This window comes from Myxocyprinus asiaticus, chromosome 7 (genome assembly GCF_019703515.2).
Source record: "Myxocyprinus asiaticus isolate MX2 ecotype Aquarium Trade chromosome 7, UBuf_Myxa_2, whole genome shotgun sequence".
Taxonomy (NCBI): domain Eukaryota; kingdom Metazoa; phylum Chordata; class Actinopteri; order Cypriniformes; family Catostomidae; genus Myxocyprinus; species Myxocyprinus asiaticus.
Genome location: NC_059350.1, coordinates 5,435,093 through 5,450,425, shown reverse-complemented (window position 1 = coordinate 5,450,425; position 15,333 = coordinate 5,435,093). Strand labels below are relative to the sequence as shown.

At 36.5% G+C, this 15,333-nt stretch overlaps 1 protein-coding gene across 3 annotated transcripts in view; it reads left to right on the top strand.

The window, feature by feature from the left end:
• The window catches only part of LOC127444044 (microtubule-associated serine/threonine-protein kinase 1-like), a 106,892-nt gene continuing 91,559 nt past the window's right edge, over positions 1-15,333 (top strand). For 2 of the 3 annotated variants that reach the window (XM_051703189.1, XM_051703187.1), the window contains exons 1-2: positions 1-850; positions 15,158-15,189. In XM_051703189.1, coding sequence (XP_051559149.1) covers positions 800-850; positions 15,158-15,189 — 83 coding nt within the window. In that variant the 5' untranslated portion in view covers positions 1-799. The remainder of the gene's footprint in view (positions 851-15,157; positions 15,190-15,333) is intronic. The other variant, XM_051703188.1, reaches the window with a different exon arrangement.

The window sequence follows — 15,333 nt, the reverse complement described above, 5'->3', positions numbered from 1 at the left end:
CTACCAGCAGAGGCAGCAGCTTATAGTGCAGATGTCAGATCTACTCCATTAGTAGCCTATATCACAGGAAGGAAGCAATGATTACTGGACTTCATTCAGAAACCCTGAAGAGAATCAAACTAGGATGCATTTCACATAAATGATGCTCTTAACGAGTCAGACATTGCTCCAGCTGGCGGCGAATATGATATGATGGCGATGTCCCCTGGGGGATAGATATTGGTCCATTAGTGCGGCTGGATGTCTAGTGCTCCAGATGTCCAGAAGGACCGTTCTCCGATCGCACGCGCCTGGGATGTGGCGCACCTGCCACCATCATGCCCGCGCGGACACATCAAGATAAATCATTTTTACTTTTCTGACCGTATAAACCAGGCACGTTGGACCCTGGTTGCTGAGATTTAAGCATTTTAATCATTATTAATTAATCGTCTTGTTTGTGTAACAATTTTCGACTTTGATGTCAGCTGGATTTTTGACGTGGCTCGCGCATCCCCTCAACGCCCATTGGATGTTGATGCTCAACTATGTTGCACATTTGATTTTCTCTGCTTGAGGAGAGCTATACAAACAGACAGAAAGTTTTAAACACCTGCGCTGGATTTGATTTGGACATTTGGAAAGGTTTAAACTTTTAAAAGGGATTGAAACCTAAACTAAGCCTAATTGCGTTCAAAAAGGGTGCATGAGTCAGCTGAACGACTCTTTCTAGTTTGTTTTGCCTTCAGAAGACCCTTGGTTCAGGGGTTTTGTCTACACATGGACACAGATGTGACCGGTTGACAGACAGACAGTCACAATGAGCGACGCCATGGATGACTCCGGGATTATCCGCAGGCGGAGGATTCAGGTGGGTTGTCGTTGTCGTGCATAGTTTACTATTCCCAAATGTTCACATTAAAGGAGAGTACCGGGTTCAATACACGTTAGGCTCAATCGACAGCATTTGTGTCATAATATAGATTACCACAAAATCATTTCGATTTGTCCCTCCTTTTCTTAAAAAAAAAAAAAAAAAAAAAAAAAAGCTAAATAAATAAATAAATTGGTTACAGTGAAGCACTTACAATGGAAGTGAATGGGGCCAAACGTTAAAATACTCACTGTTTAAAAAGTATAGCCACAAGACATAAACAATATGTGTTGTTAACATGATTTTAGTGCGATAAAATCGCTTAACCTTACCTGTTTAAAGTTATAGCCAGTTTTACAACTTTGTTGCCATGACGACATAACGCTGAAAACCCTAAAACCCTAAAATGACGATTTAAACAACTTTAAAGCTCAAATAATATATGAGTATTAACAGAAGAATTAATTTAAGTGCTTTTATCAAATTATATGCTTCACATTTCTGCCTTTAAACCCTCTAAAAATTGGCCCCATTCACTTCCATTGTAAGTGCCTCACTGCAACCTCGAAGTTTTTTCTCCTTTTTTAAAAGAAGGTATTAGTTTAAGTAATTTTTGTTGTAATTAATATTATGCCACAAACGCTATTGACTGATCTTAAAGGGTTAGTTCACTTAAAAATGAAAATTCTCTCATCATTTTCTCACCCTCATGACATCCCAGATGTGTATGACTTTCTTTCTTCTGCAGAACACAAACAAAGATTTTTAGAAGAATATCTCAGCTCTGTAGGTCCATACAATGCAAGTGAATGGTGACCAGAACTCCAAAAAGGACATAAAGTCAGCATAAAAGCAATCCATAAGACAGTGGTATAATAAATGTCTTCTGAAGCGATTCAGTTAGTTTTGGATGAGAACAGACCAAAATATAACTCCTTTTTCATTGTACATCTTGCCATTTGTCTCCTTGGCAATCATGAGTTCAAGCTCGATTACACTTCCTAAAGTGCCATCTAGCGCTGTGCATGCGTCATTCACTAGGACGTGTAATCGAGCTTGAAATCATGATCGTGCCTAGAGACTGCAATGACAAGTTGTTCAGTGAAAAAGAAGTTATATTTTGTCTGTTCTCATTATTTAAATCACTGGAGTCTTATGGATTACTTTTATGCTGACTTTATCTCCTTTTTGGAGAATTCACTTGCATTGTATGGACCTACAGAGCTGAAATATTCTTCTAAAAATCTTTGTTTGTGTTCTGCAGAAGAAAGAAATTCATACACATCTGGGATGGCATGAGGGTGAGTAAATTATGAGAGAATTTTAATTTTTGGGTGAATTATTCCTTTGTATTGCACCTGGAATATTCCTTTGAAGTTGCTGCAAGCTATTTTTTAAATTGATTTTTTAAACCCCTTACCTGACAATTTTCACTGTAAATAGGTGCGATGGGACACATCTGTTACCATTTTAATTCGAAGTAGTTCTATAAGTGGTATACCAGACTTTCAGAAATATGCACTGGTCAAGCTGCACTTAAACTGAATTTATTATAACTTGATTATTTACAAAATGGAGGGAAAATTAACTGTATTGAACCTAACAGGATGCAAATAAAGAGCATGAAGACAGATTTTTTTAGAGGGACACAAACCAACTAATAACACAAAACATAACAGAATTCATTAAACCCATTGCTAATACTTAATGATTTTTGTGCACTAGTTTTCTCAAAACCAATGTCTCTTCTTGGACCATTTGGCATTTGTTAGTTAAAGGGATAGTTCACCCAAAAATGAAAATGCAGTCATTGTTTACTGTTGTTATAACGCTATATAACTTTCTTTCTTTTTCTTAACACAAAGGGAGAAGTTGTGAAAAAATTTTGTGCTCAGCGATGTCGTAAAATGGCAGCTTATGGTGACCACCTCTACAAGCTCCAAAAGAACGCAAAAGTATAATTCAGAAGTCTAATCAATTATTCCATGAGACTCATGATTGTTATGAAAGCATACGATAAAGTTTGGTGAGAAACAAACCAAAATCTAACGTATTATTTAGTGAAAATTTTCACTGACCGTTGATCTCCTGCGCGCGTTCATGAGAGTGCACGAGAGCAACAGTTCATGCAGCCCCTCGCGACATTGGGGCGTTCAAGTGAAAACTCATTTGTTTAATTCAAAAACAGGTCCGCCACAGCGATAGAGACAACAAAACACAACACAGCTGCACACAAACCAGAGAACAGAACTTCCTAAACATGTCTGAAGAACTTGTAGTTGAAGATTTGATGCATTTCTATGCCCAGCCTAACAATTTCACAATTCCTCTCTTTGTGTTAAGAAAAAGAAAGATAGTCATATATGGTTATAACAACACAGGGGTGGGTAAACAATGACTGAATTTTCATTTTTGGATGAAATCCTTTAAAGTGATATTACAAAAATTGACATGATGGAAAATGAATTAGAGGATTGTTTGAAACATTTTGATGAAGAATATTATATATTTTTTAATAAATTGCCATTTTCATTTTAGTAGTTAGTGCACTCAGGGACATGGCAAAAATCACAATATTTGCCCAAACCAAAGTAGTGAAATAATTTTAAAATGCACTCCGATATTCACTTATTTGTGCAAAGCGAACATGAAAATGTACTGCATGATAGGAATGACACTCCTGAGAAATCACACCTGGTTTGTCACAGCCATATGCTCTGTTAACAGCAAAAAGAGTCAGGACTGGGTATTTGTAGAAATATAGGTATTGCATTTTCTTTCTAATTAACACCTTGATGTGTCATGGGAAAAGAGCACAAGGCCAGTAATGGCTAAATAAATGGGAAATCTGTCAACCCTGTTACTTTCTGAAGGCATGGTTGTATTCAACATGTCTATTAATATTGATTATTTTAGCTTGAGACTACACAATGCAATTTACTAACAAATAAAGACATTCATTGCTTGATAGAATGGATTTATTTTTTGGAGCTTCTTGTAATATAAAGTGCTGTCCAAATGATTATTTATAACACCTAACTTTTATAACAGTTAGGATTCGGTTTGTTTTAATTTTCTGCACTAGGGTGCACACAGTAGTTAATGTTTTCTTTGAGGTTTGGTGGTTGTTTTCACCTCTCCTGTTCTTGCCCAAAGCAACAAAAACGGGAAAAGTATAAAAGAGGTTTTGAGCTGTAACATCATTGTCGGTACAGTGCGGAAACCATCTGCTGTTCTGTAAAGTCAAGACAAAACATGTGTATGTGCTACTTTCACTTCCCCCTTTTCATCCAACTGAAAATAAACAAGCAGTTGTCAAGCTCAAGCTGATCTGGGTTTCAGAACACCATCTGGCTCCACCACAGACAGCTAGACATTTCGCAAAAAGGTCACCACCTTTCAGCCCCTGTACTGGAAAACAATTTTAGCCTTTACTACTGGTCATCAGGTTTGCTGCTAGATTGTCAGTGATCTTAGTAATTACTTGTTATAGTTAGTAACTAGAAGCAAGTGTCTGCAATCATCCCTAATGGAGCATGGTTTATTATATATGGTATATGGTATTATAAAATAAAAAAAATAAAATAAAAATAAAAAAAAAACCAGGGCAGTGGTAGCTCAGCGGTTAAGGCTCTGGGTTACTGATCAGAAGGTCGGGGGTTCAAGCCCCAGCACCGCCAAGATGCCACCGTTGGGCCCTTGAGCAAGGCCCTTAACCCTATCTGCTCCAGGGGCGCCGTATCATGGCTGACCCTGCACTCTGATCCCAGCCTAGCTGGGATATGTGAAAAAGAAGAATTTCACCGTATATGTGCAAATGTATAATGTGTGATAAATAAAGAAAATTAATTATAATTATTAATTATTATATAATTATTAATTATTATTATGGTTGTATTACTTTTAAAATTAAAGGGGTATATATATTGTTAAGGACTTCATTGAGGATTCATGGATTTATTTTGAGAAAAAAAAATCTCACTGTACTTGACTCAACTCAGAACTCCCTCTTCATGGAAAAAATGAAAATTGTTCTGCTCTGTGCTGGCTTTTGTGAACCCACACCACAGATGTTGAACCTGTTTTAATAATGAGCTCCTTGTCATTTTCTTGACTTGTTTGGGAATTGTCCCTCTCTGTGGAGGTGTCTTTCTCCATTAGGGGTTTTCCAGGGTAAAAAATGATTGAGTAGCGCAAGTGATCCCGCTCTGTGCTCTCCTGTCTGTAGAGCACTAATATCGGGAAGCCTGTTGGACTCAGACACTTGCGTGCATCAGAGATAGCACGCGCAACACTCACGTGAAACACATGCATGTGTCAGATGAGAAATTTAGTGCTTTTGAAGTGCTGATCATGAGATGAATGTCATTGAATTTGCTTGGGTGGCAGCAGAACAATGTTCAATGCCAGAAAAATGTCCATTTTTCACGTGAAGTCCTGCCAATTGATATATAAGCCCACGCCGCGCACATGGATATTAACATATATCGCGATATACACAATATAGGTAAATCTCTATCGATCGACACTTTATATATCGTCATATCGCCCAGCCCTAATTAAGTGCTTCCTCAACTTTCTGTCATTAAACAGTATGAATCATGCAGTAAGCGCATTTTCATGCACACCAATACGCTGATAACTTGCAAAAATCAGCTTATTTAAAAGATCCGACAAAGCAAGAAAATCGCGTTTACATGAGATTTAAATTAATCGAGTTATTCTCTGCTTTTGACGTCAAACCTGAAGAGGCGTGTGCACAACACTTGCGCACACTGGATAAGTCAGTAAGAACGCTGGTTAAGGTGTTTACATGCAACGCAAACCCGGGGTAATGGGCAAAAATCTACCCATGTTAATTGGTTTATTCTTAAGCCATTTTTTACCTCACACCTATAAAAGAAAGCCGTGTAATTCATTTACATGACAACACATGTTGTCGGCTTATTAAACATAATAGGTTTGAAGAACGTGCATAAAACGTGCATGCTCAGTGTTGGGGAAATGACTGTGAAACTAGTTTTCCAAGCTACTCATAACTTAAAGTAGTCAAACTGCAGTCAAGCTACTCTTTAAGTAGTTAGCCACACTACAAGCTACTAACAAAAATTTGCTAACTACCTTGAAGCTATTTAAAGAAAATATCTATCTATCTATCTATCTATCTATATCTATATCTATATCTATCCATCTATCTATCTATCTATCTATCTATCTATATATATATATATATATATATATATATACAAAATAAGGGCTGTCAATCGATTAAAGTTTTTAATTGAATTAATTTCATGGTATGCCGATTAATTAACCGAATTAATCGCAATTAATCGCATAAATTAATATTTGCTGAGAAAGCCCCTCAAATAACAATAATTCAGTCTATAATAATGAAATAATTATAAATAGTTATATTTAAATTCTAAATAAAATATATTATAAAAAATAATACAGATAATTAAAATGCATTATAGTATTTAGGCACACAAGCATTAAAAAATATACAAAAAGGGGATTTAGAATGCAATATATTGTTTATTTGCATATTATTGAACATAAGCCTATTATTGTCCTACAGTTCACAGCAATCCATTTTGTAATTTAATTTTTCAGCCAGTCTGAGATTTATTATAAGGGCTTGTTTAAGGACGCGTCAATGTACACCTGCGTCAGACGGACACTTTTGGAGCATCTCGGTTGCGTCGTGTCATAAACGCACCATTTTTAGGTCACTGTGTCAAGTTTAACGAAGTTTGAAACTTAGAAAAACATGTCTTGAGATCCATGCATTCGGAATTGCGCTCCATCAAGCTGTGGTTGAATGCAAGACAGTGTTCTTATCTTGTGTTTCAACATTTTAAGCCTAATGAAAGAATTCTTACATTTTTCATATTCAGCTGAATGGCCATTTAAATGCACGATCCACCCTCTGTGATCCAGGTTTGTAGCTCTACTATCTGCCAAAATGCCATTTGGATCTGAGAGATGCAAAGTTTGCAGTGACTTTCAGTCTGTGAAGCATTAAGGGTAATTAAATGGAGACCACAATTTTTTGTTGCTTTCAGGGATGCCAGGGAGTTTTGAGGAACCCAAAGCAGGTTTTATTTTAGAAGTATTTCTGAGAAAGATGTCCATCTGGGATATGACCCCTCAGTAATACTGGGAAGGCAGCTTAACGATTGGAAACAGCTTTATTGTATGAAGGTGCAGCAAAGCTGTGCCAAACCAACAGTGATAAGGGTTAGGATACAACCCAGATCAGTGTGTGTGTGCCCATAATGTATGCTTAGATTTCACTACAACCACTTTGATTCTTATACATGCTAACTCTGGCATTAGCTTACAGGAAATGCTTACAGAGACACAAGTGTGCACACACTTTATTCCATAAAGTCATCATAGCCCTCTGTGCTGGATATTGAGATGGACTTCAGGGAGGGTCTGATTTTACTGGGATGGAAAAGTCCCATTTGGAAATTAATGACACACAAACAGTTCAAAGCCTTGGGGAAAGAATATGAGAGAGTGTAAATACACTGATGAGCCAAAACATTATGACTACTCACAGGTGAAGCAAATAACATTGATCATCTCTTAATAAGGCCACATTTCAAGGTCTGGGTAGATTAGATGGTAAGCGAACAATTAGTTCTCGTAGTCAACGTGTTGAATAGCAGGAGAAATGGGCAGGAGTGAAGACCTGAGTGACTTTGACAAGGGCCAAATTGTTATGGCCAGACGAATGGGCCAGAGCATCTCTGAAATGGCAAGGCTTGTGGGGTGCTCCTGGTCAGCAGTGGTAAGTACCTACCGACAGTGGTCCAAGGAAGGACAAACCACAAAATTGGTGACAGGGTGTTGGGCGCAAAGCTCATTGATGCACATGGGCAACGAAGGCTACCCTGTCTGGTCTGAACCAACAGAAGGTCTACTGTGGCACAAGTCACAGAACATTTTAATGATGGTTACGAGAAGATTGTGTCACAACACACAGTGCATCGCACCCTGCTGCGTATGGGGCTGTGTAACCGCAGACTGGTTAGAGTGCCCATGATGACCCCTGTCCACCAACGAAAGCACCTACAATGGGCACGTGAGTGTCGGAACTGGATCTTGAAGCAGTGGAAGATGGTCGCCTGGTCCGATGAGCCCCCTTTTCTTTTACATCACGTGGATGGCCGTGTATGTGTGCGCTGTTTACCTGGGGAAGTGATGGCACCAGGATGCACTATGGGAAGACGACAAGCCGGTGGAGGGAGTGTGATGCTCTGGGCAATGTTCTGCTGGGAAACTCTGGGTCTGGCCATTCATGTGGACGTCAATTTGAGACGTGCCACCTACCTAAACATCATTGCAGACCAGGTACACCCCTTCATGGCAATGGTATTCCCTGATGGCAGTGGCCTCTTTGAGGAGGATAATGCGCCCTGCCACACTGCACACATTGTTCGGTAATTGTTTGAGGAACATGATGAAGAGTTCAAGGTGTTGCCATGACCCTCAAATTCCCTAGATCTCAATCCGACTGAGCATCTGTGGGATGTGCTGAACCAATGCCTCGGCGGATCGGCGCTGTTTTAGCGGCATGCGGAGGACCAACAGCATATTAGGCAGGTGGTCATAATATTTTGGCTCACCAGTGAATACATGTATATGGTCTGGGAGTTATAGTAAAAAAAAATATATTTCTAGCCTTAACAATATTATATATACAAGGCTCTCTGGAATATTTGTTTCTGATTGGTCATTTGCAGTATTGAGCTAAAGATGCACAATTTATGATACCATTGTTATGATACCAGATTTTACTGCTGATTTGAAATAAGTAATTATTTCCCCATTTAAGTAGATAGGAGCTGCACTTTTATGCCACGTGTATCCATAGAAAATAGCTGCTTGGTAGTGTTTCCAAGATGGCCACCAATTTTTTCTTTTTTTTTTTTTCTTTACTTATTATGTTATATGAAGGTAACATTAAAACTGACTTGGAAACTTTATACCTGGCCTTTATAATTTATTCTTGGTACTTTTCAAAGGGCTTTTATGTACAGATTGTACTATTTTAGCCTAGTTCTAGACCCAGATTTACAATATTAAATTATAAAAATACATTATAAACATGCTAATTATTTCATTAAAAAAACTATGATTATCAAACAAAGAGTAAAATAAACATAAACCATTTCAATATTTATTGTGTGAAAATGGTAAATAGCCAATAGCCATTGTTTTGCCGTTATTTTCACCATACCAAACTATTTTGCCCCTAATAAAATGTTATCAAAAGTTAGCGGACTTGTTAACTAAGTTGACAAAAGTGTTTTAGTGGAGTAACTTCAGACTTATTGTTGAATCTCTCTCTTGCTGTTTTGACAGTCTTTTCTGGCAGTGTATCATCACCGTTATTACACTTATCCTTCTTTTCCATGCCTTGTTTTATCTCCTGCTCAAACAAAAGGGCCTTTTCTCCTCTCCGGGCTTGGAGCCCAATCTGTGTCATTAGTCTCGGCTGCAGGCTGGATATGTTATTCATCACTGGAGTTCACAGACCTAATGAGCCCAGTGTTTGTCAATATTGTTTTATGTCATTATGTCAAGTGCATGTTATGGATACGTTACTTTCTGCATCTTATATTGATTCAATTTGTGGCCACTCCATCAGACTGGAGACAAAGGGAGAAACTTGAAGATGGCTGCATACCAATTGCAATACTTCTTCCACGTACTGAAAGAATTTGTATGTTAGCTTTAGCATCTAACTAAATTAATTACCTTAATGTAGACATTAAACAGGGGTTGCAACCCATTTTTATCAGTTAATCTGATAAACTTACACGATTGACTTAGTATCAGAGATCCAGATGTTCCTGTCCTACTTCCTCTTACTGCGCTTATGGGCTTTAGTATAGATCACTCTACAGCCCTGACATTTGACCTTAACTTACAAGACAAAAGCTATGTCCAATTTCACATACACTCACTGAGCACTTTATAAGGAACACCTGTACACCTACTTATTCATGCGATTATCTAATCAGCCAATCGTGTGGCAGCAGTGCAATGCATAAAATCATGCAGATACGGGTCAGGAGCTTCAATTAATATTCACATCAACCATCAGAATGGGGAAAAATGTGATCTCGGTGATTTCGACCGTGACATGATTGTTGGTGCCAGATGGGCTGATTTGAGTATTTCTGTAACTGCCGATCTCCTGGGATTTTCACGCACAACAGTTTCTAGAGTTTACTCAGAATGGTGCCAAAAACAAAAAACATCCAGTGAGCAGCAGTTCTCCAGATGGAAATGCCCTGTTGATGAGAGAGGTCAATGGAGAATGGCCAGAATGGTTCGAGCTGACAGAAAGGCTACAGTAATTCAGATAACCACTCTGTACAATTGTAGTGAGCAGAATAGCATCTCAGAATGAACAACACGTCGAACTTTGAGGCTGATGGACTATAACAGCAGAAGACCACATCGGGCACTTTATTAGAACCAGTGTGTTCCTAATAAAGTGCTCAGTGAATGTACTTTTAGAGTATGTTCTTTACTTCTTTGCTGTTAATGAAGCATGTCCTTTTGGTATGTTGTATAAAATGTAACCGCACCTTGTTGGTATTTCCCTTTGACCATTGTGTTATTTATGATGTACTAACAAAAACTGTGTAAACCATTTACTCAGGTGTTGTTAAACAAGTACAATTTAACCACAAGAATGAACTTTCTTAGGATATATAAAATAGAAATTTAAAATTTCAACCTTTTGAATCTGATGACTCCTCAGCTCCTGTGGTCTTATGGGCCTCATTGCATACTTCAGAATCTTGGCTGATTCACACACATAAAAAAAAAAAGCTCTTTGGCTGAACTTGATTCAATTGTGAACAGTGGTTCAGCGTGTTTGAAATTAGTTCCCTTAACTTAAAACTACTATGTAATCTCAACATAAACACTTTGTGTAGAAAGAACTGTAAATACTAATAAAAGTTGTCTCAAATTTTTAAAAAAATAAAAAAATAAACAGAATAGTTTACTCAACTTAAGCTTGTTTTTACTATTTTAATTTGTTTTAATTAAGTTAACATTACTCTCTAAATCCTAAAGTTGTCATTAATAAAAAAAAATTAAGTGGTTCTAATTAAACAGTACTTGAAATGTCACATTTTGGAATCATAACTCAAATATATACAGTACTGTGCAAAAGTCTTAGGCACATAAGATGTTTCACAATACATTTGTCTTAAGATGGTTATTTATATCTTCAGCTTTAGTGTTTCAATAGGAAAAATACATTTTACACTCCCATACATCCCTTTTGTAAATATAATAGAATAGAAGAACAGGGAGCCCTGCAACAGATGGCATGGCCCCCACAGAGCCCCCCACTGAACATCGTGTCAGTCTGAGATTACAAGAAGAGACAGAAGCAATTGAGACAGCCGAAATATATAGAAGAACTGTGGTGAATTCTCCAAGAATCTTGGAACATCCTATCTGCCAACAACCAAGAAAAACTGTGTCCAGGTGTATCTAGGAGAATTGGTGCTGTTTTAAAAGCAAAGGTGGTCACACCGAATATTGATTTAGCTTTTTTTATGTTTACTGGACTTTGTATGACGTTAAGTGATTAATGAAAACTATTTATGGCATTATTTTTTTAAGAAATCCGCACTTTGAAAGTTTTTCACAAGTGCCTAAAACTTTTGCACAGTACTGTACATTCTTTACATTTTGGCTTTGAGTACTACTGAATCAAAATGATCAAGTACAAAATTGTGGCTGTGTGGAATACCCATAAGCACTTGTGCTTGAATAAATTATGTGTGTTTGGAACTTGTGTAGAAAAATAATAATAAAGTCAGCATTAGGGTGATTAGTGTAACCTCTGGTGAACGTGGAGCCTGTTAAATTTAAGACATTCTTCTTTACTCAGTTGTACTTTACAAAAGTGGAGATTTATGTGAACTAAGTACTGAGAAGAATCCAATGTGCCATTTGTCTAACCTAGAGTTATAATTTCCCTTATACTGTTTAATACGTGCTATAAACCAATTTAAATAATTAAATAAAAACAACTATACTTTAATTACAGACAGTTAAGTTTACTTGTAACTAGTTAAATTAGGTTAAATTTAATTGAGGCAAATAAGTATGTTTACTAAGAAAAAGCATGCAAACCAATTGCCTTGAAAAACCCAAGTAAGGTCAACTAATAAGATTTTACAGTGTTTGAATTGGGTAAACCCAACAAAATTAGACATGTCAGTGTAACTCAAATTAATCTCTTTTATTTCTATATGTACTAACTAGTGAAAGTGATTGTTAGCATGCTAAATACATGCTGGTTGGAAGCACTACATTGTGTAGTGTAGTATCTATGCTATGGTTAGCAAAGCATTTCCTCAACGAAGTAAGCAATCAGTTCCATGTGTGACACTTCCCTGTCCTCATCGTTGGCTCGAGCTCCACTCTTCACTATAATGGTAACCCCCAAAACTCCAACAAAACAGAAACTCTTCTGAATCTCAACATAACAAAACATTAAACACTAACAAGAATCCCCCTTTATGTTTATCTTGCACAACAACACATAAAATAACATTTGAACATTTACTCTCCCTATCGAGTCCCATGCAAAGCATGCTGGGAAATGGAAATCCCCTGCCCAGTTTCATCAATGGTACATTAACACCATAAAAAGTATTCATGTAGTTACAACTCAAATGGATTAAGTAAACTTCCATTTTATAAATAGAATGCAATGGAATCAAGTTGTGACTAAATGCTTTAGAATTGTGTTGGTTTAGTTCATTTTAATTAAGTAAATTGAACATGCAGTAAAAATCCTTTTTTTGAGTGCAGTAGTTCATCTAAGAATTGTTTGCTTACTGTAGCCCTAGTTTTCTGACATCCTACTCATTTGACATACTGCATTTTGCATACTGTGCAGCAAAGAAGTATGCATATTCAGATGCGGGGAATATCTAGTTAAAAGAAATTAAAATTACTAAGGACAAACACAGAATCTCTCTGGCCTGTTTTTGCAGTTCCAGGAATAGAGTTTAAAGAGGAAAGAAAAGTACAAGAAAATGCAAATGCACTGGTGTTGTAGAGAAAATAACAGCTGCTTTTTTTCACTTCCTGCTGACAGTCGATAAGCAGAAAGACACAAAGAGCGCTTGTCACAACATGACGCAGTCATGGAGTGGGAATCTGAACTTAGTTTTGAAGGTGTTGGAGTAACCATGGAGTAAGCATAAGTAGTTTGGAATAATCTTTTATTATTATTTCTTAAAAATAATCTATTTATTTATTTTTTATGTTTTATATATTATACATATATTATTCATATTAAACTTTTGTCCACCAAATCAAAGTCAGGTGGTGTAACCAACATCCAGGTAACTTTTTTTCTGTCATGTGACAAAAAAAAAACATAGAGGAAAAACAGAAACAGAGAGGACCCTCATGACTGAGTGTCAAGTTTATAATGTTTTTAAAACAATATCAGATATTTAAAAACATTTATGAAAAGACACATTTCGTTCAGCTCAGCTCACTAAGGATACTGCTTGATATTTGTGACTTAAAAATTATGTTTGAAAACATTTTTTTAAATGAATGTTTAAGTTGTGTACACTCAAGTGCATTCAAGGTGCAAGGAAAGTGTTTTAATACTGTATTTACTCAATGATTACACCAACTGACATTTTTAAAGTAATTCAATCAACGTTTTTGTAGATGTTTTTTTAATGTATGAAACCAACATGGATACAAAGATTTGCATTTCTACAAAACTGAATTGTGTTTTAAACCAGATTTTTAAAAGACAACCACTGTAAAATCTAATTAGTTTACCTTAGTAAACATACTTATTTGGCTCAAGTAAACTGAACTTAATTTTTTTTAGTAATGTTAACTAGTTACAAGTAAACTTAACTAATCTGTGATTAAAGAATCATTGTTTTTATTTAATCATTTAAATTGGGTTATAGCACATCTTATACAGTATAAGGGAAATTATAACTCTAGGTTAGCCAAATGACATATTGGATTCTTCTTAGTAATTAGTTCACATAAAGCTGCACTTGTAAAGTTGTAAAGTTCAATTGAGTAAAGAAGGATGTCTTAAATTTTACAGGCTCCAAGTTCACCAGATGTTACACTAATCACCCTAATGCTGACTTTACAAATCTATCAACCAGCTACAACAAAACAACAACAACTAAAAACTATTATTTTTCTCCATAAGTTCCCTTGCTTTGACCAAACATACATGATTTATTCAAGCGCAAGGGCTTATGGATATTGCACACAGCCACAATTTTGTACTTGATCGTTTTAAGTTAGTAGTACTCAAAGCCAAAGTTTAAAGAAAGGATATATTTGAGTTATGATTCCAAAATGTGACATTTCAAGTACTGTTTAATTAGGACCACTTAAATGTTTTTATTAATGACAACTTTGTACTCCTCTAAAAGGATTTAGAGAGTAATGGTAACTTACTTAAAACTAATAAGAATAGTACAAACTTAAGCTTAACTTGAGTAAACGATTTGTTTAACAATAACTAATCATTTTTACTGCAGTGACACATAAATGTTTTTCAAAAATTGTATGAAACCAACATAAATTCATAGATTACATTTTTAAGAACTTGGCATAACCATTTGAAAGTCAATTTTTAAAACATTTCTCCTTATAATCATCTCAGACTTATAATCATCTTATTTTTCATTGACCTTTAATTACATTTTTATTTTTTTCAAAATGTGATTTAGGCAGAAAAGTGTAGAACACAAAGTCTGTTTATCCACTTAATCCTCCATTAGTTGCTCAGTGGCGCCAGTCATGCTGGCAGGGAAACCCTTGTCACACACAATGTCATCAAAGTGAGTCACGGTGGGTGAAGTCATTTCCCCCCCGACACAAGCCTTTAGTGTACCATCATGTGCACCTGCACAGCCTCTTTCCCGCTCTCTAACATGCACTCTCTCTCTCTCTCTCTCTCTCTCTCTCTCGCTCTCTCTCTCTCGCCAGTGACCTTGTTTGTGTAATTGGCCAGTTTAATATTTGGGGGATTGCTCTCCCTTAAGTGCTGTCCTTCCTCTCAGACTATTGCAGAGAAGAGCATTATGCCTCATAATGAATGGCAGTTGGCATAAGATTATTCCTGTTTGGTTTCATCCAGATATTTATGTCCTAAAGCAAACTGGTATTGAGCAGTTATTGATGGTATTATTTTACACTGTGTAATATAATCACTCAGTCTATAATTTCTATCTCTGTCTTTTCCAGAAGGATCTTCCCTTGCCCAGGAAGAGCAGTGGGTGAGTGGAGCAAATTTGCCTTACTTGATTTGAGTGCTCATTTATTGTCCAGATGTTTTCTATGAACACGTTAATGCTGAGACCTAATGTTTAAAGCACTTCCCCAGCACAATCCTTAACAAACTACAATGTAACACTTGTGTC